Source organism: Anomaloglossus baeobatrachus, chromosome 7 (assembly GCF_048569485.1).
Source record: "Anomaloglossus baeobatrachus isolate aAnoBae1 chromosome 7, aAnoBae1.hap1, whole genome shotgun sequence".
Classification (NCBI taxonomy): domain Eukaryota; kingdom Metazoa; phylum Chordata; class Amphibia; order Anura; family Aromobatidae; genus Anomaloglossus; species Anomaloglossus baeobatrachus.
In genome coordinates this window covers 145,287,624-145,314,199 of record NC_134359.1, presented here as the reverse complement: position 1 = coordinate 145,314,199, position 26,576 = coordinate 145,287,624, and the positions used below count along the sequence as shown (strand labels likewise).

General features: G+C 42.6%; 1 protein-coding gene across 3 annotated transcripts in view; it reads left to right on the top strand.

Annotated features, from left to right (window-relative positions):
• LOC142245214 (glutaminase kidney isoform, mitochondrial-like) overlaps positions 1–26,576 on the top strand; it is a 1,837,395-nt gene that overhangs the window by 230,486 nt on the left and 1,580,333 nt on the right. For all 3 annotated transcript variants that reach the window (XM_075317734.1, XM_075317731.1, XM_075317733.1), the window contains exon 2: positions 4,223–4,319. In XM_075317734.1, coding sequence (XP_075173849.1) covers positions 4,223–4,319 — 97 coding nt within the window. The remainder of the gene's footprint in view (positions 1–4,222; positions 4,320–26,576) is intronic.

The window sequence follows — 26,576 nt, the reverse complement described above, 5'->3', positions numbered from 1 at the left end:
AACTCCAGCTCTTACCAACCGCATGTGGGTGGGGAACAACATGAATGGGTATCACCCTATATGCCTTTCCCCTCTTTGTATAGCTATATGCTGGAATTGGTGACAGATGAACTCTCTCCAACACCCACCCTCCTTGTGTCCTTTCTGTCTTTAACAATGTAACTGAACAAAGACAATTTTCACAAGTCATCTAGTGCCGGTAAGTCATTCAAATGCAATCCTAAAGCAGTATCCTTAAGCATCAAAGATGAAAAACAAGCGTTGTCAATATATATAGTAGAGACGTTAAAATTATAAAATGCCGTAGGACAGATTAACACTATTTCTTCCTCAAGACTAGACTGTTTAAGATATATCTGAGACAAACCAAGTCCTGAACTTTCCTGCGTTGGGCAAAAATGTGCATTAATCCTTACAGTTATATACCTTTTACCTCCTTGGTGTGTGTATGTTAGTGCCCATCCACTGTCATCAATTATTGCCTGACCGGACAGTAAATATATAAATTCGGTACTTATTTCTGGCAACAATTTATTTACGTCCAAGAAAAGTGAAATACTGCCTACACAATCTATACACGTCATTCCAAATGCATGAATGAATCTCGTAACTGCACATAAGGCTGTAGTTTCAGCTGCATGGATTGTCACATGAAAGCATGCAGCTCTTCTGCCTCACTCACTCCACTCCAGTCCACCCCCTCCTTCCTCTGTTTTCTGTATCACAGCAGAACAGAGAAAGGGACTATATACGTATCGGAAAGACAAAAGTTAGCAGCTTACAGTAATACAGCAATTATTAGACGGGATCCCAATAGCAAGGCAATAAAGCAAGCAAAGGTCAAGGAGGGCGAATAGAAAATAAGCATTAGAAGAAGAAATAGCATTAAATGTAAGTACAGTACTTAATCAAAACCTAAACATACAAACAAATAAAACAGACAAAAACAGATAAACGGACAAAAACAGACAAGACAAACAACATAAACTACCTGAGGAATGATTATTTTCCTGTTGCTGACCCCCCAGGACTGATCCGTGCCTCCTACCCCCTCTCGGAAGGGACAACAGATTGAGAACAAAGGCTCAACTTACCCGGGAATGAAGTGTCAGTTCAAAGGGAGGGGAGAGAATATGTTCAGTCCTGGAAGGTGATAAAGGGGAAAATACGTGAGCAGCGCTCGCTGGGATGCCTCCAAGCTGTTAGAGCCGTTTGCTCTATACCTTCTCAGGTAGATGAAGGATCGGCCGGTTGTGAGAGTATAGTTAAAACACCATGACAGACTCGAGTCTATAGTGATTCAAATTAGCTCTGCCTCTTTATTACAGAGAAGGTTTCTTTATACCTTTTAAGCTGATTACGCAATATGAGACATGTGATATGATTATACAACTTTAGATTATACCAAATATAGTCATTTGGGATATAAGCATGATATCATCACATAAGGAAAGGATTAATGTTTCAAGGCCAAAGAGATATGTAATCAAAAGCGTTTCAAGAGGTGTAATCAATCAAACCTTGTCAAACAAGCTGCATATGTCAAGATGACCGTATAAACAATAAAAGAATAACAATTCTAGGGCCTTAATGATAATCATAGCAAATAGCAGATGTGGAATAGATGTGGAATAGAACATCAATTATTCATTCCAAGATTGCATAACTGATCAAATACCCATATATGTAAGAATATAATGAAAGAATATAATGAACTTCGAACTATACCAAAAAGATACAAAATGGCTTCTCTAACAACAGCACTCACAAGAAATGAGTTTTGACAGTGACAGCGGTCATCTTCTGACACCGCGCTGTCATGGCAACACATTGGCACCCAGTGATCACTTCACGGAGCCGCTGATGGCAGCGGGAGAAGTGTGCCATCCCTGCTGGAGCATGTTAGATCACGCTGTCAGAGTTTAATAGCCTGATCTAACGGGTTAACAGGCACATAGATCAGCAGACACATGCAGGGATGACTGTGGGCTCACCGAGCGAACCCATGGTAACCACAGGGAGGCAACCTATGAGGTACATATACGTCCTAGGTTGTGAAGGTGTTAATAATAAAAAAAACGAACCACATAGTTTATGTAATTTTTTCTGAGTGTGCCAATATTTTCCATGTAATCGAAAACTACTTTTGAGGTAGAGTGTAAGGGCGGCTTTGCACGTTGTGACATCGCACGTGCGATGTCGGTGGGGTCAAATTGAAAGTGACGCACATCCGGCGTCACTTTTGACATCGTACTGTGTAAATGCTAGATGATACGATGAACGAGCGCAAAAACGTCGTTATCGTTGCATTCACCGACATTTCCATAATGCCGGTGCCGCGACAGGTACGATGTTGTTCCTCGTTCCTGCGGCAGCTCACATCACTGTGTATGAAGCCGCAGGAGCGAGGAACATCTCCTTACCTGCCGCCGGCGGCTATGCGGAAGGACGGAGGTGGGCGGGATGTTTACATCCTGCTCATCTCCGCCCCTCCGCCGCTATTGGCCGCCTGCCGTGTGACGTCGCTATGACGCCGCACGACCCGCCCCCTTAGGAAGGAGGCAGGTCGCCGGCCATAGTGACGGTCGCAGGGCAGGTGAGTGCATGTGAAGCTGGCGTAGCGATAATTTTCGCTATGCCAGCTATCACAAGATATCTAACCTGCGACGGGGGGCGGGACTATCGCGTGCGACATCACAGCATCGGCTTGTGATGTCGCAACGTGCAAAGCCCGCCTAAAGCTGAGGAGCAAAGGAGTGCCATATTGGAGTTCAGAGTTCTCTGTAATGGTTTGAAGGTGCCATGTCACATTGGCAAAGCCTGAAGTACCAAAACAGCAGAAATCCTCTACAAGTGACCCCATTTTACAAACTACACCCCTCAATGAATTCATCTAGCGGTGTAGTGAGCATATTGACACTACAGGTGTGTCACAAAATTTTAATGTATTGGGCAGTGAAGAAAAAATACTTTTTACTACTAAAATGTTGTTTTAAATCCAGATTTCCAATCTTCACTAGGGAAGTAGGTAAAAAAGGACCAATTTTGTATTACACAATTTCTCCTGAATGTGGTAATATCCAACATGTGAATGTACAGCACTGTTTGGCCACCTGGCTGGGCTCAAGAGGGAAGGGGCACCACTTGACTTTTGGAATACAGGTTTTCCTAAAATAGTTTGCAGACTCCATTTTCAGAGCACCTAAATGCCAGAAGAGTAGAAACCCCTCAAGTGTCCATATTTTAGAAATTACACCCCTCTGGAAATTCATTTAAATTCATGTAGTGACCATTTTGTCTCTGGAAAACAACCATGGAGTCAAACACCGTGAATGTTGCAGAATTAAAAATTGAAAATTGTACAATTGTAGTGCCCTGTGCATTGTAGTACCAGTAAATAGTTTTCTTATGCTTCTGGAGACACACATCCCGTACATTAAATGGATTCTTTTTGCTACAACAATGCCAAACATGTGGACATTAACGATGGTTTAGAATCATTGTGGTGTTCAGAAGGCAATAGGTATTCAGATTTGGGAGGGGAGATATTGCTGGATTTAATTTTTTTTTTTTTTGGGAAGGTGGGGGGAGCCATAGCACTTCCCTAGAGCCTTTGTGCTGCCAGTAACGTGGAAAACCACTATATTTCTGTTAACAGATGATGGACCTGTGTGGGGACTTATTTTTGTGGGTTCAGTTGAATTCTATTTGGTTGCAATTTGGGGTACAGAAAATTTTGTAGCAGTTTGCCTTTATCCTGTGCTCTATGCTGTGCATTTATATTAGGATTTATTATATTAATGTTTCTATTTACATCTCCGAAATACGTGATTTAGGTGAAACCCACAACTGATCCATTCACTAATGAGGCAGCAGAGTTACTCCAGACTCTTTTTGGCCTGTGTGCTGTGGTGTCCTTCTTTTCAAAGTTGCACAAAACTGTTGTTGACCACAATTTTGTGCACATATAACAATATTGACACCGCCGGACTACAGGCCAAACAGCAGTTCAAAATGACTCCCTCTGCCCCATTATAGCAAATTTTCTATCAGAAAATATGTTCAAATTCCGTTAGGGGTCTCATCCAAACATCCTGAGTGGGTCTTAACTAAAAAAAAAAATAAATATGTATATCTACACATGGCTCCAGGAGAAAAAAAAAATATGATATATAATCTATGTATTTAAATATTTTTATGAAAACTATTTTTTATTTTGCAGAAAAAGTAAACAAGGACTTCTACCAAGTTTGGAAGATTTACTTTTCTACACAATTGCTGAAGGACAAGAAAAAATACCAGTTCATAAATATATCACTGTAAGTTACTATTGATATTTAAGTTTGTCTTTGCTATCATGACTAAGCAAATCAAAATAATGGTATTGTTTTCTTAAATTACTTTCAAATCCGATTTTTGAAAAGGTGTTGGATCGACACACGTCAAGACAAACTATTAAATGTTTTCATGGCGTTCCTCAAAGTAGATTAATTCCCAGAAATAGATTAATTGGAATATTTAGAAATTAGTTTTATTTAATACTAGATGGTGGCCCGATTCTAACGCCTCGGGTATTCTAGAATTTATTGTGTAGTTAATGTATGATTTTTGACTATTACTGGAAGGAAGACATAATATATTTTTAGTCAAAGAAATTTTATTGTTTAAAAATTGTGAATGTTTAACATGAAGATGTAATTGTATGTAACTAAATATTATTGGGAACTAACTGCATTAACAGTATACTGTGTGATTTAGCAATATCATTGAAAAATATGTGTCCTTAGTTTGTGGAAGATTCTCTTCTTCTGGCTGTTGTGTCTGAGATTCTGCTTCCGGGGTTAGTAAGGCGTTCTTGTGTTGTAGTGTGGCTTCTTCTTGAGGTTGTGTGTGATGTACATGCTCGTGTGGTTGTCTGGTCTTCCTTTGTAGCATTGTGTTTCTTGTGACGTTGTTGTTGGCTTCTTCTTGCTGCTGGTTTGTTGTGTTGCTGCTGGGTTGCGTTTTTTCTTTTTGGAGCCCTTGTAAGGCCAGAAGGTTAAATGTTGTTCATCATAATCTGTGAAAGATACCCACATAGACAGTGGTAGCGAATGATCAAGTAGAGTCAAGTAAAGAAGTCAGGTCAGGGCAATGTCACGGAGTATGTGGCCCCATCCTGTGATTGCCGCCATCCTGGTATGTGCCCCCATCGTGGTATAGTCTCCATACTTGTATGGCCCTCATCCTTGTATGTGGGCTGATGCTTTGATGTGGCCCCATGCTGGTATGTGCCCCCTTGTAGTGCAGCCACCATCCTGACATGTGCCCCCATCTTGGTCTGTGTGCGCAATCTGGTGTAGGCAGCCTTCCAGTATAGGCAGCATCCAGAATGTTTCCTAAGGTGTCCCTTGTACCTGTCTGCCGGCTGCTCACTCCTTTGCAGCGTCCGCTTCGCTTTTCTACTGGGCCGGCGGTGAGTTGCAGACTGTGGCGTTGGGAGGTGTGGGTTGGCCTGGTATGTGGGCTGATGCTGTGATGTGGCCCCATGCTGGTATGTGACCCCATCGTGGTATAGCCACCATCCTAACATGCGCTCCCATCCTGGTCTGTGTGCGCCATCTGGTGTAGGCAGGCAGCATCCTGGTCTGTGTCCCATCCTGGTATAGTCTCCATCCTGGTATGGCCCCCATCCTGGTATGTGGACTGGTGCTGTGATGTGGCCCCATCCTGGTATGTGGCTCCATCCTGTGATTGCCGCCATCCTGGTATGTTCCCCCATCGTGGTATAGGTATGATCCTTGTGTATGCAGCATCCTGGTCTGTGTCACATCCGGGTATAGTCTCCATCCTTGTATGGCCCCCATCCTGGTATGTGGGTTGATGCTGGTATGTGGCCCCATCGTGGTATAGGCAGGATCCTTGTGTATACAGCATCCTGGTCTGTGTCCCATCCTGGTATAGTCTCCATCCTTCTATGGACCCCATCCTGGTATGTGGGTGTCTGTGTAGGGCGGTGTCTGTGTTGCACAGTGTGTTTGTATTGCGTTGTGTGTGTTGCTGTACGTATGTGGGGCGATATGTGTGTGTGTTGTGGGGGTTGTGTTTTGTGAGGTGTGTGTGTATTTGTGTGCCGTGGTGTGTGAGTGGGGGCGTGTGATTGTGTTATGGTTGCTGCGAGCACTGGAGACTATGTCCAGATTTCTTGCTACTGCACATGTGCGAGCGCTGGAGACTAAGTCCAGATTTTTTGCTACTGCACATGTGCGAGCGCTGGAGACTAAGTCCAGATTTCATGCTACTGCACATGTGCGAGCGCTGGAGACTAAGTCCTATCTTGGAGCCATTGCACATGTGCGGGTGACATCATCGCTGACATGAGGTCACATGTCTCTGACACCTTCTATGCCGATTGGTCGCTGGTCATGTGCTTGTGACGCCTTGCTCGGTGATAGGCCAGCATGACGTCACTCCTGTCGTTCTGGCAGCGGATTGGCTCTGTGTCCTCCATCTTGGATGAGGCACAGAGTCTATATAAGACCCTGACACACGCCGCATGGCGCTCAGTCCTCTTGGTTCATGCATAAGAGTAGACGCTCTGTGCGCGTTCCTCTAGGCATTTCTCTGTCTATGCTAGGTGAGCGCTACCGACAGGGTAGCGTTCTTATACCTTACAGCTTCGGCTGCTGTCCATATCCTTACCTCTTAGGGGAGCGGACATAGGCAGGTGCCTGAGGCACATGGTCTGGCTGGGCCTTGTGATTCGACTCGTAGGTGGACGTTGCCGCTAGGGTAACGTTCCTTATACTGCGTCTGGCAGTTGTTCGTATCCTCGCACACTAGGGGAGCGAACAGAGGTAGGAGCTTTGTGCGGCTTACGCTGCTGTTCGTCTCTTTTGCACAACTAGAAGAGCGGACCTAGGCAGGTGCCATATCTAGTGGTTCGTGTCCTCGCACACTAGTGGAGCGAACGCAGGTAGGAGCTTTGTGCGGCTTACGCTGCTGTTCGTCTCTTTTGCACCACTAGAAGAGCGGACCTAGGTAGGTGCCATTTTGCACACATTGCATTTGTCTCTGTGATTATTAACAGATCATTCCACACACCCTCCAAGTAAGGGAGGAATTGCTTTACTTACTTATTATATCCTTCTGTGAGTTAACAGAGGTATTGCACTCTGCCATAGTCTGCAGCAAAGTCTTTGCACGGTGGACCCTGACTGTCTGATACTCCTTTAAGTTATTATCAGACAGCCCCCCGTAACAGATTGTGGGGTGATGTGTGTGTGCGGGGGTGTTTGTGTGCGGCTGTGGGTGGTTGTGTGTGTGTGGGGGGCGCGTTTGATATGAGCGGGGTTGTTGTGTGCGTGTGTGTGTGTGTGTGTGTGCGCGGCGGTGTGAGTGCGTGGTCGTTTGTGTATGCCTGTGTAGTGTATGTGTGTGTGTTTGTGTTGGGCTGTTTGGGAGTCGTGGTGTGTGTGTGTGGCTTCATTTCCCGCTGGCCAAGAATAGTAATGATTGGCTCCTGAACACTCCGGGATGCAGCTCTCCCACTAACCACCAATGAATGCTGGCTACTTAAATATTGACACTGCAGTGAATGTTAAGTAGCTGCTCATGAATAGTAATGAGCGGCTAATGAATAGTAATGAGCAGCTCCTTAACATTCACAGCAGTGTTAATATTTAAGTAGCCATATGCTTCCCCTGCATTCATCATTGGTTAGTGGGAGAGCTGCATCCTGGAGTGCTGGGTTCCTAGTGCGCCGCAGCTGTGTCTCCTTCTGTCCCCGTCCCTCTATGTGTCTCTGTGGCGTGGGGAAGCCCTGCGATGCCGCAGCTACGTCTCCTCCGGTCCCCGTCCTTTTGTGTGTATCTGTGGCGAGGGGAAGCCCTGCGATGCCGCAGTTGCGTCTCCTTCGGTCTCCGCCCATCCTCTGTGTCTCTGTCGGGCGGGGAAGCCCTGCGATGCCGCAGCTGTGTCTCCTCCGGTCCCCGTCCCTCTGTGTCTCTGTGACTTAGTTGGGTCACTGACCTACGCTTTGGGGCCTCTCGTGGGTCGGGGCTTACTGTGCTCCGTCACATCGGGTGTAGGGAGCTTCCATGGTGATGTCCCTTGTACCTGTCTGCCGGCTGCATCTTGGCGTCAGGGTTTCGGTGATTGGGCGTGTCCTAATTGAGCAGCCATCGCTGCTGATTGGGTGTGGTAGAGTAAGGTTTGGGTGTGTGGGAGGTGTGATGCAGGGCCGCTGCTGATTGGGTGAGGGTGGAGTGAGGGGTGGGTGTATGTGGGGGGTGTTCGGCCTGTTGGAGTTGTGTGGGCGTGGTTTAGGCGGTTTCCGCGTATGACGTCATTTCCTGGACAGACAGAGAGACAGAATAGGGCAAATATATATATATATATATATATATATATATAAAGCTGAGTGTATGTATGTGTGTGTGTGTCTGTGTGTGTGTCTGTGTGTGTGTCTGTGTGTGTGTCTGTGTGTGTGTCTGTGTGTGTGTCTGTGTGTGTGTCTGTGTGTGTGTCTGTGTGTGTGTCTGTGTGTGTGTCTGTGTGTGTGTCTGTGTGTGTGTCTGTGTGTGTGTCTGTGTGTGTGTCTGTGTGTGTGTCTGTGTGTGTGTCTGTGTGTGTGTCTGTGTGTGTGTCTGTGTGTGTGTCTGTGTGTGTGTCTGTGTGTGTGTCTGTGTGTGTGTGTCTGTGTGTGTGTGTCTGTGTGTGTGTCTGTGTGTGTGTCTGTGTGTGTGTCTGTGTGTGTGTCTGTGTGTGTGTCTGTGTGTGTCTGTGTGTGTGTCTGTGTGTGTGTCCGCTAAAGGAATCCGCACTGTCGCATTTACAATCACGAAATTTTGCACAGATGCCTCATGTGATCCAGGGAGTGTCGTAAACTGTTTTGACGAGAAAATTTAACCCCGCGCTTTACAATTACTCCAAAAAAACAATCAATGGAGCTGCGAGCTATTTCGTTATTAATAGCAGCTGTGAGTGGTTGCTATAGGAACAAAATAAACTATTAGTATTAGTATAAGAAGCTTATGTGTGAGATACTAAGATATCGGTAGGGAGACGGATAAAGAGAGACAGACACAGACAGACAGGGAAAGTATAACACAAAATCTGAAGAGTCACATATTTATACACAACAGGACATAGAATGGGGCAGTAAAAAAAAACCAAAAAAAAAAACCAACCAAGTTATATAAAACAGAACTATCACTATGGCAGGGGGACAAACTGTTGTAGCCATAAATTTTGCTGCAGTTCAGTGTGAAAGTTTTATTGTCCTCTGATAAGGGTCTGGTCCGGCGGCCTGTGACATGCTCGGATGGTCTGAGGAGCACATCTTTTAACTGATGTAAAAAGACATGAATCCATGAGACACATTCATTCCTTCTCTGAATGTGTCAAAGGTCATCATAAGTTTGTACTCTCAAAGTCTCCTATCTCTCTGGGACTTGAAATTTCCTTTCAATACCAGCAATTTCATGTCCATGATGCTGTGGTTTTGTTACAAAAATGTTTGGTCACAGGTAGATCCATCCTTTTTTCTCTAATTGTGTGGCGGTGAGAATTCATCCTTGTCCTGAGCTGTTGTCCGGTCTCCCCTACATACAGACCCCCAGTTGGACATTTGGTACATATAATTAAGTACACCACATTGGTTGTGGTGCAGCTGAAGGTACCTGGGATCTTGTAGTCCTGATGTGATCTGGGAATCTTTATCTTGTCCGTTGTCAATATTAATGGACAGGTCTTGCATTTTTTCTGGAAAATACAGGAACTGATGCCAATTCTGTGGTGAAGCTTACAAAATTCATCCTCACCCATAATTACTTTGCATTTGACAATGACATATATCTACAGGAGACTGGGACTGCAATGGGAAGCAAAATGGCACCACAATATGCAAATCTTTTCATGGCCAAGCTTGAGAGTGACTTTTTATCCTCTTGTCCTATCAGGCCTCTAGCCTACTACCGTTACATTGACGATATTTTAATCATCTGGACAGAGTCGGAGCAGCAGCTGAAGACCTTCCATGAACAATTTAATCAGTTTCATCCCACCATCAATCTAACACTCAACTACTCCTGCACGGAAATCAACTTCTTGGACACCATCATTAAACTACGGAACAATGAAATAGAGACATCCCTGTACAAGAAGCCAATTGACCGTCCAACATACCTGAAATGGGACAGTTTTCATCCAAAACACATAAAAAACTCTATTGTATACAGCCAGGCTATCAGGTACAATCGGTTATGTTCCAACAGTACAGATAGAGACAATCACCTTGAGGGCCTCAGAAAGACCTTTCTGAATCAAGGCTACCACCCAAGAACAATTGAAAACCAGATTACAAGAGCCACCAGAATATCAAGAAACCATCTTCTACATTATAAAACTAAAGAAGAAAACAACCGGGTCCCTCTTGTAGTCACCTACAATCCACATCTGGAGGTGTTTAGAGGAGCTGCACGGAAACTACAACCATTACTGCAAAAAGATGCCCGGTTAAAATCTATTTTTCCAGACACCCCACTTCTGTGTTTTAAACAGCCCCCGAATCTAAGAAGCATCATTGTCAGAAGCTCCCTGTCCTCTCCAACACCAACAGGAACATTTCCCTGCAATCAGAAAAAATGCAAGACCTGTCCATTAATATTGACAACGGACAAGATAAAGATTCCCAGATCACATCAGGACTACAAGATCCCAGGTACCTTCAGCTGCACCACAACCAATGTGGTGTACTTAATTATATGTACCAAATGTCCAACTGCGGGTCTGTATGTAGGGAAGACCGGACAACAGCTCAGGACAAGGATGAATTCTCACCGCCACACAATTAGAGAAAAAAGGATGGATCTACCTGTGGCCAAACATTTTTGTAACCCAAACCACAGCATCATGGACATGAAATTGCTGGTATTGAAAGGAAATTTCAAGTCCCAGAGAGATAGGAGACTTTGGGAGTACAAACTTATGATGACCTTTGACACATTCAGAGAAGGAATGAATGTGTCTCATGGATTCATGTCTTTTTACATCAGTTAAAAGATGTGCTCCTCTGACCATCCGAGCGTGTCACAGGCCGCCGGACCAGACCCTTATCAGAGGACAATAAAACTTTCACACTGAACTGCAGCAAAATTTATGGCTACAACAGTTTGTCCCCTGCCATAGTGATAGTTCTGTTTTATATAACTTGGTTGTTTTTTTTTTTGTTTTTTTTTACTGCCCCATTCTATGTCCTGTTGTGTATAAATATGTGACTCTTCAGATTTTGTGTTATACCATGCCTGATGAAGAGACCTGAGTAGTCTCGAAAGCTTGCAATTATTACCATCTTTTCAGTTAGCCATTAAAAGGTATCAACCACTGAGGACTCTCTGTTCTTTTAAACAAAATTTTTTTATTCACATTAACAGACCTTATCATTCATATTCTCTGAAACAAGGCCAAGAAAGCAAAAAAATCTGTCTGGGTGTGTAAACTTTTGACCACAACTGTATAACAGCATTACTCCAAGTTATACAGTACAGAATAAAGATTTTCAGAAAGTTACCTACTGCTGACATCTGATTAGTTTTCTGTTGTTTCTTCTGGTCAGACCTTCATGTCCCATCTTCCAGCAACAACTCGCATTCTTACACTCATCATCACAGCCTTGAAAATAACAATGTCACACATGCTTATATACATTTGCCTGACATTTTTAACCTTACCATTTTTGCGCGGATGCTACATTTTGATCGCCTGTTATTATATTTTGCACAAAATTTGTGGCAACCAAAAAACATAATTTTGGCCTTTGGAATTTTTTTGCCACTACGTAGTTTACTGATCAGATTATATGATTTTATATTTTGATAGAACGGGCGTTTCTGAACGTGGCGATGCCAAATGTGTGTGTATTTTTTTTTAACCCTTTAATTTTCAATGAGGTGAATAGCGAGTGATTTGAACTTTTAGGTATTTTTCTTTTTCTTTCATTTTTCAAAACATTTTTTGTAAACTTTCTTTTTTTTAGTTTACTAGGTCCCCAAGGGGACTATAATGTTCAGCAATCTGATTGCTCATTCATTTCTCCTGATCAGAGCTGCATCGCTCAGACCAAGAGAAATGATAATCTCTTGTAACAGCCAGTACTCGGCTGTTTGTTAACAGGACCTTAGTCATATGAGCACAGGAGTCATCACATGACCCTGTGCTACCATGACAACCACCAGAGCCACGTGATCACGTCACGTGACTTCTGATATCGGCCTGTAAGTAAAGTTTCAGCGCGATCGCGGTTATTATGGCGCTGTCACTTATTGACAGTGCCATTTATGGGGTGAAAAGACACGGGTGGATAATGATTCCACTTGTGCCTGACAGGCACACATGTCAGCTGTATAAATCAGCTGAGATGTGTGCCAATGTCCCCCGGCTGCCGGCAGGAGCCGGGGAAGATTAACACTATGACTGCTAGGACGTAATTTTACCATCCACGGTCGTTAAGGGGTTATACTGGCATGCCAGATTTGGAGGCAGGTAAAGAGGATTGTGCGCTTTTCTGACACCATTGTCGAAATGCCCTTATAGCGGAATATGTCTCACACTGTCAGACAACTCATCCTCCGAATTCTGGAGCTCACACGGCGTTCTCTTTTTATGCGATATGTATGAGGAAAATATCTTAATATCCTTTGACCAGATCAAGCCCAAATATAATATCTCTAGGCTTCTTTTTTTAAATAGCTGCAGCTCAGGACAGCTATTCAACACCACATTCAAAAAATATCTATAAATACTTTAATATCCTCCTTCCTTCTAATAGGGATTCTTAGATCTCAGGGGCCTAAGGGTCTGATATCCTCTCTATCCGTGGGGAATGAGTCCCAACCATGGGCGGTCAGTGAGAAATGGGGGCTGTTAATCCATCATATACAGGAGGAGGATTAGGAGGAGATTTTGGGATCTCCAACTAAGGTTTCCCCCCAATCAATAACAAAATGAGTCAACTATACATAGTATATCAAGCATATTTTTTTTTAAACAATAACTTTTTATTAATTTTCAAATTGTCAATATACAAAATGGAAAGCATTAGAATGAATATATTATTGATTCACATACAAAATGATGTCTATTATCTCATTTCAGGGTAAATTGATTTAGATAACAATAACGCTAGCAATCTGACGAAATGCGTTATAAGGATTACCTGGTAGTAATAATTCCTATAAACAGGTCAAACATATATTTGAATGAATCATCAACCTCGACCCCCATATTTGGGAGTCACTTAGCTATGAGAAAGGAAAAAAGAACAATAAAGATGGGGAAAGGAAAGGAAAGGCGTGGAATATACAGTTAGAGAAGAAAGACAAGTGAGATAGCACACTGCACATTATTTCAGGATATGACGGTAGAGGGAGAAGTGAAGAACTCCTCCCAATGAAACCATGTCTTCGCGACAATATCCCTTTCCTGCTGGGAACTAGCGATCAACGACTCCATATGGTGTGTCAATGTAACCTCAGTAAACCATTCCTCCAGGGATGGGGGATCCACGGATCTCCAGTGTCTGGGGATCACTGTTTTTGCGGCGTGCAATACGTGTCTGAGAAGTGATTTTTTTATATTTAGATTTGGACATGGGAAACATATAAAGTAAGGTTGCTTCCGGGGATGAAGGGACTGAGATCCCTGTCACCTCCAGAACTACCCTGAGGACCCCCTTCCAAAAAGCATTCAAGGTCGGGCAGGACCACCATATGTGTGACATCGTTTTTGACTCCGCTCCACAGCGCCAGCACGTTTCCGGGACCCCTGGGAACCATTTATTAAGTGTGACCGGAACCCTATACCACCTCGATATTATCTTGTAGCTTGTCTCTTGTGATTTAGACGCTATAACTAATCTATGTGAGAGGGAGAAACATTTGTCCCATTGGGTTTTCGTGAAGGTTTTGTGTAGTTCAGACTCCCAAGCTTTACAGTATGGAGGAAGAGACAGGAGGTCTTTTTCGGAGAGCAATTTGTAAAGAACTGAGGTCGCATGTGGTATAATAGGTTGTGTAAGGCATAGAGACTCAAAGGTTGAGAGGGGACGTGTCAGCGCCTCTTTACCCGGAATTGACGCAAAAAATACTGGAGCTGAGTGTATTCATATTCGTGGAGTGGAGGGAGTGTCTCCCAGGATCGTGTTGAGTAGCAATAGTACCCCATTAGGGGCCACATGGTGTAAACGTAGAGGGTGGGATTTGGGGTGGTCTAGAAACATCGATGAGGTATAACCCGGACCAAACTTAGGATTTCCCGAAATGGGGAACAAGGGGCCATTCCTATCCAACAGCTCTCCTTTCATAGAAGGGATGCTCAGGGATTTCAGCGTATTGGTTGTTGTATAGGAGATATCTGTACTATTTAGAAGCGGAAAGGAGCATAGCCACGGCAGGACTCCAACTGGGATCGGGCACATATCAGTCGCCATGCGAATCCATAACTTTGACGAATAGTTATGGACTAAGTCCAGTACACGAGCGTGTGCTGCAGCTAGATAGTATCGGTGACAATCTGGCAGGCCTGTCTCACCCGCCTCCTTCGGACGAATTAGTGTTTCCCAACGCAGTCTCGGTTGCTTCGACGCCCATACAAAACTCCTAAATTGTCGCCGTATTCCCATCCAGTAAGAAGCTGGAATGTAAGAAGGAATTGTGTGCAAAAGATACAGTAACCTGGGGAGGATAGTCATTTTCAATATATTGATGCGCCCGAACCAGGAGAAACTCGTTCACTCCCATGTGGTTAAGTTGGTTTCAAGTCTAGAAAGAAATGGCTGGAAGTTCAATAAGAACAATCTGGAGACATCAGAGGGTAAACGGATGCCTAAGTAAGTAATGGCATTGCCTGGGAGCCACTTAAATGGATAATGCGTCCTCAAACCCTTTACCGTATCACTAGATAGGGATACATTAGGGGCCTCTGATTTGTCCATATTAATCTTAAAATTAGACCACCTACCAAACCTCTCCAACAGGGCCAGCAAATGAGGAAGAGAAACCAAGGAGTTGGTTATATAAATTAAGAGGTCATCCGCGAACGCTGAGCATTTGTACATCTTTCCGGCAATTTAATTCCTCGGATCTCTGGGTTATTACGAATAGAGGATATGAGATGTCCCATAATTAGTATATATAAAAGGGGGGAGAGTGGGCAACCCTGGCGAGTACCGTTGTGGATGGTGATGGGGTCTGATAATGAACCATTAATCTTTAGACTAGCTACTGGGGATATATATAATGAAAGAATTTTAGCTGAGAGAGAGGGACCGAGACCAATATGTGTGAGTGTTTGGGAAAGAGATGACCATGAGATTCTATCGAAAGCCTTCTCGGCATCAAGGGATAGAATCATCAGTGGTATTTTACGGGTCTTTGCGTGGTGTATAATGTCTGTAGTTTTTAGGGTGTTGTCCCGAACTTTTCTGCCTGGCAATATCAAGCATATTTAACCCCGTTGAGATTGTTTTGGATACAACGCCTGACAACCTCGGAAAGTCTAAGATGTCATATAGAAGAAGCAGACTTTATCCACATGATTTGGAGTTGCCCGGTGGTTGCCTGCTTTTGGCGAGAGGTTGCCTTAATTCTATCCTCCCAGGCCTCCTTCCCCATACCCCTTGACTCATTGCCCTGTCTTTTTGAGTTCTGGATGAGGGGTCTAGGACCCTTCACCTCAAAATGTTTCTACGGGAGACTCTTTTTATGGTTAGGAAACTCATAGCCCTACGTTGTATAGGCAATTCTCACCCAACTACACGAGCTTGGATAGAGTTAGTTAATATAATAATTCCATTTGAACGGACTCTATACTAAAACAGAGGAGGCCGTGAAAAGTTTGCTAAGGTCTGAGAGATGTGGAACTCCTCTTTTTGACAATATTCACCTGAATGTAGTTCTATAGGGAGTTTTCAACTATGAGATGTAATCTGTTAATTTTGGCTGGTTTTTGTTTTCAAATAGTTTAAGGTTGGTACCCAACAGCAGAAGTGGTTTTTTTGTTATTCTAGTTCTCCTTTAGTTAGTTTTATATATTTCAGCTACTTCAATTGCACAGCTTGCTCATGTTGGGTAAGAGCAATGCTACTTTGTTTTAATCTGCTATTGGACTCTATTGTATTACTCATGAATATGCCGTGTTTCCTCCTTATTTTATCCTTGTATGTTTCTATCTTGTATCTGTTATACTTTGGCTTTTAAATAAACACATTTAAAATAGGTATGGTGGATTAGGAGCCCATGCATTCAAGTCACATCAGAAGAGGAAAGCAATTTACATACAAGGGTGTAGCTAGGAAATAGGGTTTAGGTCAGGTGAGTGAGGGCATTAATCTCTCATCTTTAATAACTTCACTGGCTAGCTAAGCAGTGAAGTACTTTGATGCATGCATTGGAGCATCGGCCTGCACAAAAATAAGTATTTTCTTAAAGCACCACTCCAGCGTTTTGGTTTGTTTTAATTGCACTGCTGGAGTGGTGCTTTAACCTTTTTACCCCCGGGCGATTTTTCGTTTTTTATTTTAGTTTTTTGCTCCCCTTCTTCCAAGAGAGAGGGGAGCCAGCACGATCTGAAATTGGCATGCATCATATAAAAAGTGAAAATTCACAGATTTATTCCAACTGTACTACAATAAAAAAAAATGAGATTTTTAGCAAATAATTGATCAATTTTTTGAGCCACCCCTGCCAACGTCACGGCAAATCTCAATAGGGGGGTCCTACTCTACATTCTGTATTTCATGTGCCATGCGGCCTCCTAGATAAAGTTAAAAGCAGAACCATAGTAGAGCACACATACCTGTAACCTGTATATAACCGCTTCTATGTTGCAAAAAAGGCACTTGTGGATAAAGACCAGCCCAGGTCCCAGCATGTGGAGCAAGCCCTACACATACCAGGACTATATCACAACTGATCCTCCCAGTGCCAAACAGCAACCATTGATAAAGGCGGACAAGATCCAAGATGGTGCTTAATTAGCATTGCCTGTGGAAAGGGGTGAGGTAACTGAATCTGAACAGCTACCAACAGGAGGAATACAAAGCAAACCAAAATCAGGCGTGCATGGCATGGTGGTGACCGGCCACCAGAATTTGTAGCATAACTACGACCAAACAGAGAGAGAGGGGAGCCAGCACGATCTGAAATTGGCATGCATCATATAAAAAGTGAAAATTCACAGATTTATTCCAACTGTACTACAATAAAAAAAATGAGATTTTTAGCAAATAATTGATCAATTTTTTGAGCCACCCCTGCCAACGTCACGGCAAATCTCAATAGGGGGGTCCTACTCTACATTCTGTATTTCATGTGCCATGCGGCCTCCTAGATAAAGTTAAAAGCAGAACCATAGTAGAGCACACATACCTGTAACCTGTATATAACCGCTTCTATGTTGCAAAAAAGGCACTTGTGGATAAAGACCAGCCCAGGTCCCAGCATGTGGAGCAAGCCCTACACATACCAGGACTATATCACAACTGATCCTCCCAGTGCCAAACAGCAACCATTGATAAAGGCGGACAAGATCCAAGATGGTGCTTAATTAGCATTGCCTGTGGAAAGGGGTGAGGTAACTGAATCTGAACAGCTACCAACAGGAGGAATACAAAGCAAACCAAAATCAGGCGTGCATGGCATGGTGGTGACCGGCCACCAGAATTTGTAGCATAACTACGACCAAACAGAGAGAGAGGGGAGCCAGCACGATCTGAAATTGGCATGCATCATATAAAAAAAGTGAAAATTCACAGATTTATTCCAACTGTACTACAATAAAAAAAAAATGAGATTTTTAGCAAATAATTGATCAATTTTTTGAGCCACCCCTGCCAACGTCACGGCAAATCTCAATAGGGGGGTCCTACTCTACATTCTGTATTTCATGTGCCATGCGGCCTCCTAGATAAAGTTAAAAGCAGAACCATAGTAGAGCACACATACCTGTAACCTGTATATAACCGCTTCTATGTTGCAAAAAAGGCACTTGTGGATAAAGACCAGCCCAGGTCCCAGCATGTGGAGCAAGCCCTACACATACCAGGACTATATCACAACTGATCCTCCCAGTGCCAAACAGCAACCATTGATAAAGGCGGACAAGATCCAAGATGGTGCTTAATTAGCATTGCCTGTGGAAAGGGGTGAGGTAACTGAATCTGAACAGCTACCAACAGGAGGAATACAAAGCAAACCAAAATCAGGCGTGCATGGCATGGTGGTGACCGGCCACCAGAATTTGTAGCATAACTACGACCAAACAGAGAGAGAGGGGAGCCAGCACGATCTGAAATTGGCATGCATCATATAAAAAGTGAAAATTCACAGATTTATTCCAACTGTACTACAATAAAAAAAAAAATGAGATTTTTAGCAAATAATTGATTAATTTTTTGAGCCACCCCTGCCAACGTCACGGCAAATCTCAATAGGGGGGTCCTACTCTACATTCTGTATTTTATGTGCCATGCGGCCTCCTAGATAAAGTTAAAAGCAGAACCATAGTAGAGCACACATACCTGTAACCTGTATATAACCGCTTCTATGTTGCAAAAAAGGCACTTGTGGATAAAGACCAGCCCAGGTCCCAGCATGTGGAGCAAGCCCTACACATACCAGGACTATATCACAACTGATCCTCCCAGTGCCAAACAGCAACCATTGATAAAGGCGGACAAGATCCAAGATGGTGCTTAATTAGCATTGCCTGTGGAAAGGGGTGAGGTAACTGAATCTGAACAGCTACCAACAGGAGGAATACAAAGCAAACCAAAATCAGGCGTGCATGGCATGGTGGTGACCGGCTACCAGAATTTGTAGCATAACTACGACCAAACAGAGAGAGAGGGGAGCCAGCACGATCTGAAATTGGCATGCATCATATAAAAAGTGAAAATTCACAGATTTATTCCAACTGTACTACAATAAAAAAAAATGAGATTTTTAGCAAATAATTGATCAATTTTTTGAGCCACCCCTGCCAACGTCACGGCAAATCTCAATAGGGGGGTCCTACTCTACATTCTGTATTTCATGTGCCATGCGGCCTCCTAGATAAAGTTAAAAGCAGAACCATAGTAGAGCACACATACCTGTAACCTGTATATATAACCGCTTCTATGTTGCAAAAAAGGCACTTGTGGATAAAGACCAGCCCAGGTCCCAGCATGTGGAGCAAGCCCTACACATACCAGGACTATATCACAACTGATCCTCCCAGTGCCAAACAGCAACCATTGATAAAGGCGGACAAGATCCAAGATGGTGCTTAATTAGCATTGCCTGTGGAAAGGGGTGAGGTAACTGAATCTGAACAGCTACCAACAGGAGGAATACAAAGCAAACCAAAATCAGGCGTGCATGGCATGGTGGTGACCGGCCACCAGAATTTGTAGCATAACTACGACCAAACAGAGAGAGAGGGGAGCCAGCACGATCTGAAATTGGCATGCATCATATAAAAAGTGAAAATTCACAGATTTATTCCAACTGTACTACAATAAAAAAAATGAGATTTTTTTTTTTTTTTTCTTCCAAGAGCAGTAACTTTTTATTTTTCTGTCAATCTTGCCATATGAGGGCTTATTTTTTGCGGAACAAAATGCACTCTTGAATGAAAGCATTAGTTTTACCATAGGGCAGGGGCGTACATAGAAATCATGGGGCCCCATAGCAGAATTTCTAATTGGGGCCCCCCCCCCCAAAAAAAAAAAATAATAATAATAAATAAAAATATTCAGCTGGGACACAGAGGAGCATATTTCACAACTTTACAGCCCTTAACAAATAATTTTCCTCTTATTGAAGCCCCTAGATTCCCCTTTTATTGCAGCCATAAAATTTGATTACAACAAAAGTGCCCCCCAAACACTGTCAGTATCTTACATCAGTATTTGTATCCAAATCCAGGAGTGGGTGATAAATACAGAAGTGGTGTATGTGTTTCTATTATACTTTTCCTCTGATTGTTCCACTCCTGGTTTTGGCTACACATACTGAGGTAAAATACTGACCATATATTCAACATGTGCACGGGGCTTTAGAAGAGTATAATGGGCCTCAGATAGTCCTCCATATAGTAAAATGAAGAGGCAATTACCGTATTTTTCGCTTTATAAGACGCACTTTTGTTCCCCCAAATTTTGAGGGAAAGTAGGGGGTGCGTCTTATAAACCGAATATACGGAGGGGGTGTACACACACACACATATATATATATATATATATATATATATATATATATATATATATATATACTGCAGGGTCCGCTCTGGGGCGGTGCTGGGGGCAGGTGACAGCTGCGGGCGGCAGTGTTTGATCTCCTGCTCCCGCTCATATAATATGCACAGCCGCTGTCCATCAGCAGCGTGTTGCTGAAACTGCATCACGCTGCGGGGCATATTATATCTGCCTGCGCCCTCCTTTGATCCACATGATCCCCCCTGTGTTAGATATGGCCCCCGTGCTGCTGCCCATAGTAAAATAAAAAAAGGTTTACTTACCTCCAGTGCTGATCTCCGGTCTCCTGCTGCTGCTGTCTGTGATAAGGCACCCAGAGATGATATCACTCTGCCGTGCCGATCACATGACCGGCAGCAAGAACCAGGAAGTAGAGGAAGCCGGAGCTCAACTGCGAGGTGGGAGACACGAGGAGGGACAGCGCTGAGAAGGTAAGGAAAGTGTTTTATTTTATTATGGGCACCAGCATGGGGGCCATATCTAACACAGGGGAGGTGTGCCATCTATAGTGGCCATGGACAGCACACATGGGGGCCATATCAAACACAGAGGAGGTGTACCATCTATAGGGGCCGTGGGCAGCACACATGGGGACCATATCAAACACAGGTGAGGTGTACCATCTATAGGGGCCATGGGCAGCACAGGGGGACGTGTCCCAGCACAAGGGGGCTATATTCAATATAAGGGGGCCATATCCAGATTAAGGGAGGCTAATTTTAGGATGGGGGGCTATGAGGGACATATACCCTATATGATTTGTTAGACGGACACTGGCATTATAAGATGGACCCCATTTAACATTAAAAAAAAAAAAATCTGTTTTCCTTCACCAAATTTGGGGGTGCGTCTTATAATCAGGTGTGTCTTATAAAGCGATAAATACGGTACTTGTTTTCACCAGACAACCTCTGTAAGTGCATATGTGCTACAGTGTAATAATCAGGGCTGTGGAGTGGGAGTCGGAGCTCATTTTGGTGTTGTCGGAGTCGGTATAAAATGCACCAACTCTGACTCCTAAAATATATAATAAATTGGGGACAGTACTGCAATGCAGAATGTGCTGAATATTTTTTCATAGGAATTTGGGAAAGTTATGAAATGTCCTATAAATGGCTGTTCTATTCCTGATCTAAGGCTACATTCACACACAGCGTTTTTGCCGCGTTTTCGAGGATACGTTTGTCAGCTGCAAAAGCATATCAGCTTTCTAAAAAAAACACATCACCTGAAAGGTTTTTGAGCTCATAAATAATGCTTTCAATAGCAAAAGCAGATTAGAAAAAGGCCACACAAACTGACATGCTCATTGTTTGTGAGGATCCTCACAACACGATGTGTCTGAATGTCTTATCTTGAAACCCATTGCCTTTGCTGGGATGCCCAGAGTCACTGCATTTCACTGAATTATTTTGCCATCAATGTTCGATATGTTTGTAACAAGAAGGAAATTGTTAGCAAGACACTGGCAGTAAAAGATATTAAAGCTCATCACACCGGCCAGTTTCTCCAGGCCTTAGTGGAAAAAGTTCTGCAAGATTACGAACTCAAAAAGAACAGGTTCTTGCTATTGTAAAGGAAAATGCTTCAAACTTGATAAGTACAATTAAACTGATGAATGAGAGTAATGAACAACAGCTAGAAGAAAATTTAGGATTTAGTGTGTTAGTGATGGAAGTACACAGTGCTGTTCATGTAACTGAGGAACAAACAGATATTACAACAGAAGAACAGCAAAATGATACTTTAGGATTAGATGATCTTGTTGAAGCTGCTTCAAAACCCTTTCATATTCATCACATGCGCTGTGTTGTGCACACGCTGCAGCTGGCAATAAGAGAGAGTCTGCAAGAGGGCCCCCGGTTTCACACATCCGGCTTTTTGCCGGTTTGGCGGATGCGGCGCACAGTGTAGACAGTACAGTGGCAGCGCGACAAACGCCGGTCACATGCTGTCATGTGACCGGAGCATGTGACCCGGAAGTTGTGGCGCTGCCACTGTACTGTATCGTAGAGACGTGCTGGGAAAGGGGCAATTGTTGATCAAGCCACTCGGTGAGGCAGCACTTGTTTAATAACTGAGCGATTGCTTGAACTAAAATCGTTTCTTATAGATATGGTGAACATTAAACATTAACATCAAGTAACATTAAATGAAAGTCAATAGACTCAGGTGGCTGAATTGAAGGAATTGCTTAATCACCCATTTACCGTGACTAAAAAATTGCAAGCTGAGGATTTAACTCCTGGCATTTTCATAAGGGAGTGTAAAAACTTGCTATTTTGCCTGTCCCAAAGAGAAGGTTTAATCGCAGATGGCATTTCTGCTTCAATGAAATGGAGAGAGACACAGCTATTGGAAAATAAAATTCTTCTGGCAGCTGTTTATGTGGACCCAAGTCATCATATACTGCTTGATGATCAACAGCTTACTAAAGGAAAAGAAGCTTTGAGTGAGGTAGCAGTTAGGATGAGCGGCTACAGGACTGCCAGGCGCAAGAGGACTTAGGGCCTGACAGGGCTACTGCTGCCATATCTTCATCCTCATCAGATGAGGAGTTTAACGTTGACAAGTATTTGGATGACATGAGCAGGCAAAGCATTGCCGCAAGGAAAAATATATCACTCCATCTCCTATAGCAAGCAGATTGACCAGATTGCAGTAAAATTTTTCACTTGCTCTCAAAGAAATAGAAAAATTCAACCGTTCATTAAAACTGACTGTGCATGAGGCAATTCCTTTATACCCAGAAATTGTTAGAGATGTTGCCCATGTGGTTACGGCTTTGCCTCCAACCCAAGTTACTGTAGAGAGGTTGTTCTCCAGCCTTAAAATTATTAGGTCAGATTTGAGGTCATCTGCGAAGGAGGATCTGATGGAGGCAATTCTATTTCGTAGAACAAATTCATAGACTGCACAAATGTTATTTAGTATGTTTTGGTTGAAAACTGTTTTTTGCCACTTATATAACACACTATGTAATACACTATGTAACATTATGTAATGCACTATGTAAGTGGCAAAAAACAGTTTTCAACAAAAACATACTAAATAATAACATTTAGTATATTGCTTATATTTAAGTGAAAAATGTACTGCAGTACAATGTGAACATCAGACATTTAATAATTTTTATGATACAATAATCAAGATATTTAGATAGAACATGAACATAAAATATATTTATTGGAATACAACTTTAGAACACAAAAAACTAAAATTGTATATATGTAGTACAATATGTAATATATACAGTATATATATTTATATATATATATATATATACATACATACATACATACACACAAGATATATGTGTAATCTACTGTATATTACATAGTGTATTACATATTTACAATTTATTACAGTTTGTTGTGTTCTAAAGTTGTATTCCAATAAATATATTTTATCTTCTATCCAAATATCTTGATTATTGTATCATAAAAATTATTAAATGTCTGATGTTCACATATACATGTTCATGTACTACAATAAATTTTTCACTTAACTATAAGCAATATACGAGTGTCGGAGTCGTGGAGTCGGAGTCTGAGTCGGAGTCGAAGGTTTGGCTTACCGACTCCACAGCCCTGGTAATAATCACAGGACAGGGAGGGGTTAAACATTCAAGTATTTAATCTCTATTGGAAATAAAGTATCTTTCCCATATTGATATCAGGGAGAAAAAGTGACCTCCATACACAACACAATCCACTATACCAACACCAATAATACCACATACAAGGGAGAAATACTGTCACACCGTGACCAGACTACTACTACATATTACCACCACATAGTGACCGAATACAAGGGAGAAATACTGTCACACCATGACCAGACAACACATTACCATCACAGAGCGACCGAATACAACGACATACAAAGGAAGAAATACTGCAACACTATGACCAGACCACATAGTAACCGAATAATACCACATGCAAGGGAGAAATCCCGCCACACTGTACTTAAACCACATGGTGACCAAATAATGCCACATACAAAAGCGAAATACCACCATATCGTGACCAGACCACATATTAATACAACATAGTGACCGAATACAACCACATACAAGGGTCAAATACCAACATGCCATGACCAGACCACATACTGACTGAATAATACTACAATAATGATCATGAATAAAAACCACAATACTAATAACACTAATATTACCATCAGTGCCATTATACACAGGAGCTCTGTATATAGTGTATGTGTATAGTGTACAGGTAATACAGTGATCACCGGTGACATACACAGGAATTCTGTATATAGGGTACAGCTAAAACAGTGATCACTGGTGACTTTATAGACAGGAGATCTGTATATAGGTAATACAGTGATCACCAGTGACATTATACACAGGAGTTCTGTATATAGTGTATAGTGTGTGTGTACATGTAATATACTGACTTACCAGTGACGTCTCTAGCTGACGTTGTTCACCTTCGCTTTTCCTCTCCATCTGGCGCTGACTGCCATAATTTCTTCCAGCTAGAAAATGCCTCTGCAGAAAATAACACCCAGTCACATATAGCTGATCACTCCCATGGCACATTCTACACTGTTTCCCAATTTCTACACTACATCAGATTTTTGTTCCCACCATGGAAGATAGTATCATAAAAATTAAACTATATATTTCATCAGTAATAATGTCCCCTAATTTGCTCCAACAGTAATTATATCCACTGTCTGCCAGAATAAACCAATTATGTATGTTCCTCACTCTGGCCCCATATAGTAATTATCTCACCCATCCTGGCCCCCGGTATTTAATAATGTCTCCAATCCTAGCCCCCTTTATTTAATAATGTCTACCTTCCTGGTCTACTATGTTCCTCCATCTCAGGCCCCTAAACTGTCCCATCCTGGGCCCTATGTTCTGCCATCCCAGGCTCCGAAACTGTACCATCCTGGGCCCCTATGTACCTCAATCCCAGGCCCCTAAACTGCCCCATCCTGGGCTCCTATATCCACTACTCTGTCCATTCACAGAGAGAGGAACAACAAGATTCTTCTCACCTCCCTGCGCTCCCCCCCTCCACCGTGCGGCTTCATATCTTGTGTGGTCAAATGGCCACCCCACCCATCCGAGGCCACATGATGACATCAGAGCGCGGCGCATAGCAGCGATGTTTAAAGATGTGATGTAGGCCCACATACATGTGTTGTAGCTGTTCTGTTTTGTCACAAGTCAGCTTATGGGATCACCAGTGAGGTCCTCTGAATTAGGCCTCTTCAAACCTAATCAAGAGCGAGCGCTCGGAGAAAAAGACCTGCATCATTCATGTGAGCATGATCAATTCTTCTGTTTATTTAACGTACAGTTTATTTATACCATTTACAGATCAATGTGATATTGCAAATAAAGCTTCTAGCTGGAAATATACAAGTTGCTCATATGACCTTTAAGTTTCAGCAAAACAGAAATGTAGAGTCATGCATATGAGATAAGAAGAAGATAAGAAGAACATTTAGAAACAATAATAATCCTTGATCTTGTCTCTTATTCCGAAGGCTCTGACTATGAACTACTTACTAATGAAATAAAATATCTTTAATAAAGAAATAGAGAAACCATTTAACCCTTCTATATCAATTTCCCCCTTTTGTAAATGGTATAACCTTCACTACAGGGTCAGTAGGCGTCCAAACAGGAGCTGCTGGCTCATGGGCCTAGTACCCATGAGGGGTCTTCCTAAGACTTCACCCATCCACCCTCAGTGTGGACACCTACTCCCGGTCAGCAGAGGCCATTTGGGGTCCGTAGTAAACTACAGAGGGTTCAATACTGAAACTCTTAGAACATACATTATTCAATAGTTTAGCTAACGCATATATCAATGCTTTTACAGCTATATAAAGCAATAGACAGAATAACAATATTTGCATACAGGTTTGTATAATGCCAGAAATCCAACCTGCTATGCCCTTAAACCAATTAGCTGGATTCATAAAAGAAAATGTCCAAGAAAAATGTCCAAAAAAAAAATATAAAAGAAAATGTATTTCCCCACCAGGAGTCTTTGCTGGAATCATCCATATATATACATATATACGTATAATAGGAGAACAGACAAAAACTGGTGACTATGTATGTAGATACACACATAGACACAAACACACGGAAACAATCATTGTCCTTTCCACAGATAGCAACATCATTATATTGAAGACTGAACCATAATCCATCGTAGGTAATGGGGCCTGAATGAGGGATCTTAGTCTTTAGTTTGGTAACTACACCCTCAATGTCCGGATTGTGTTCCATCCACCACGACTGTCCCCT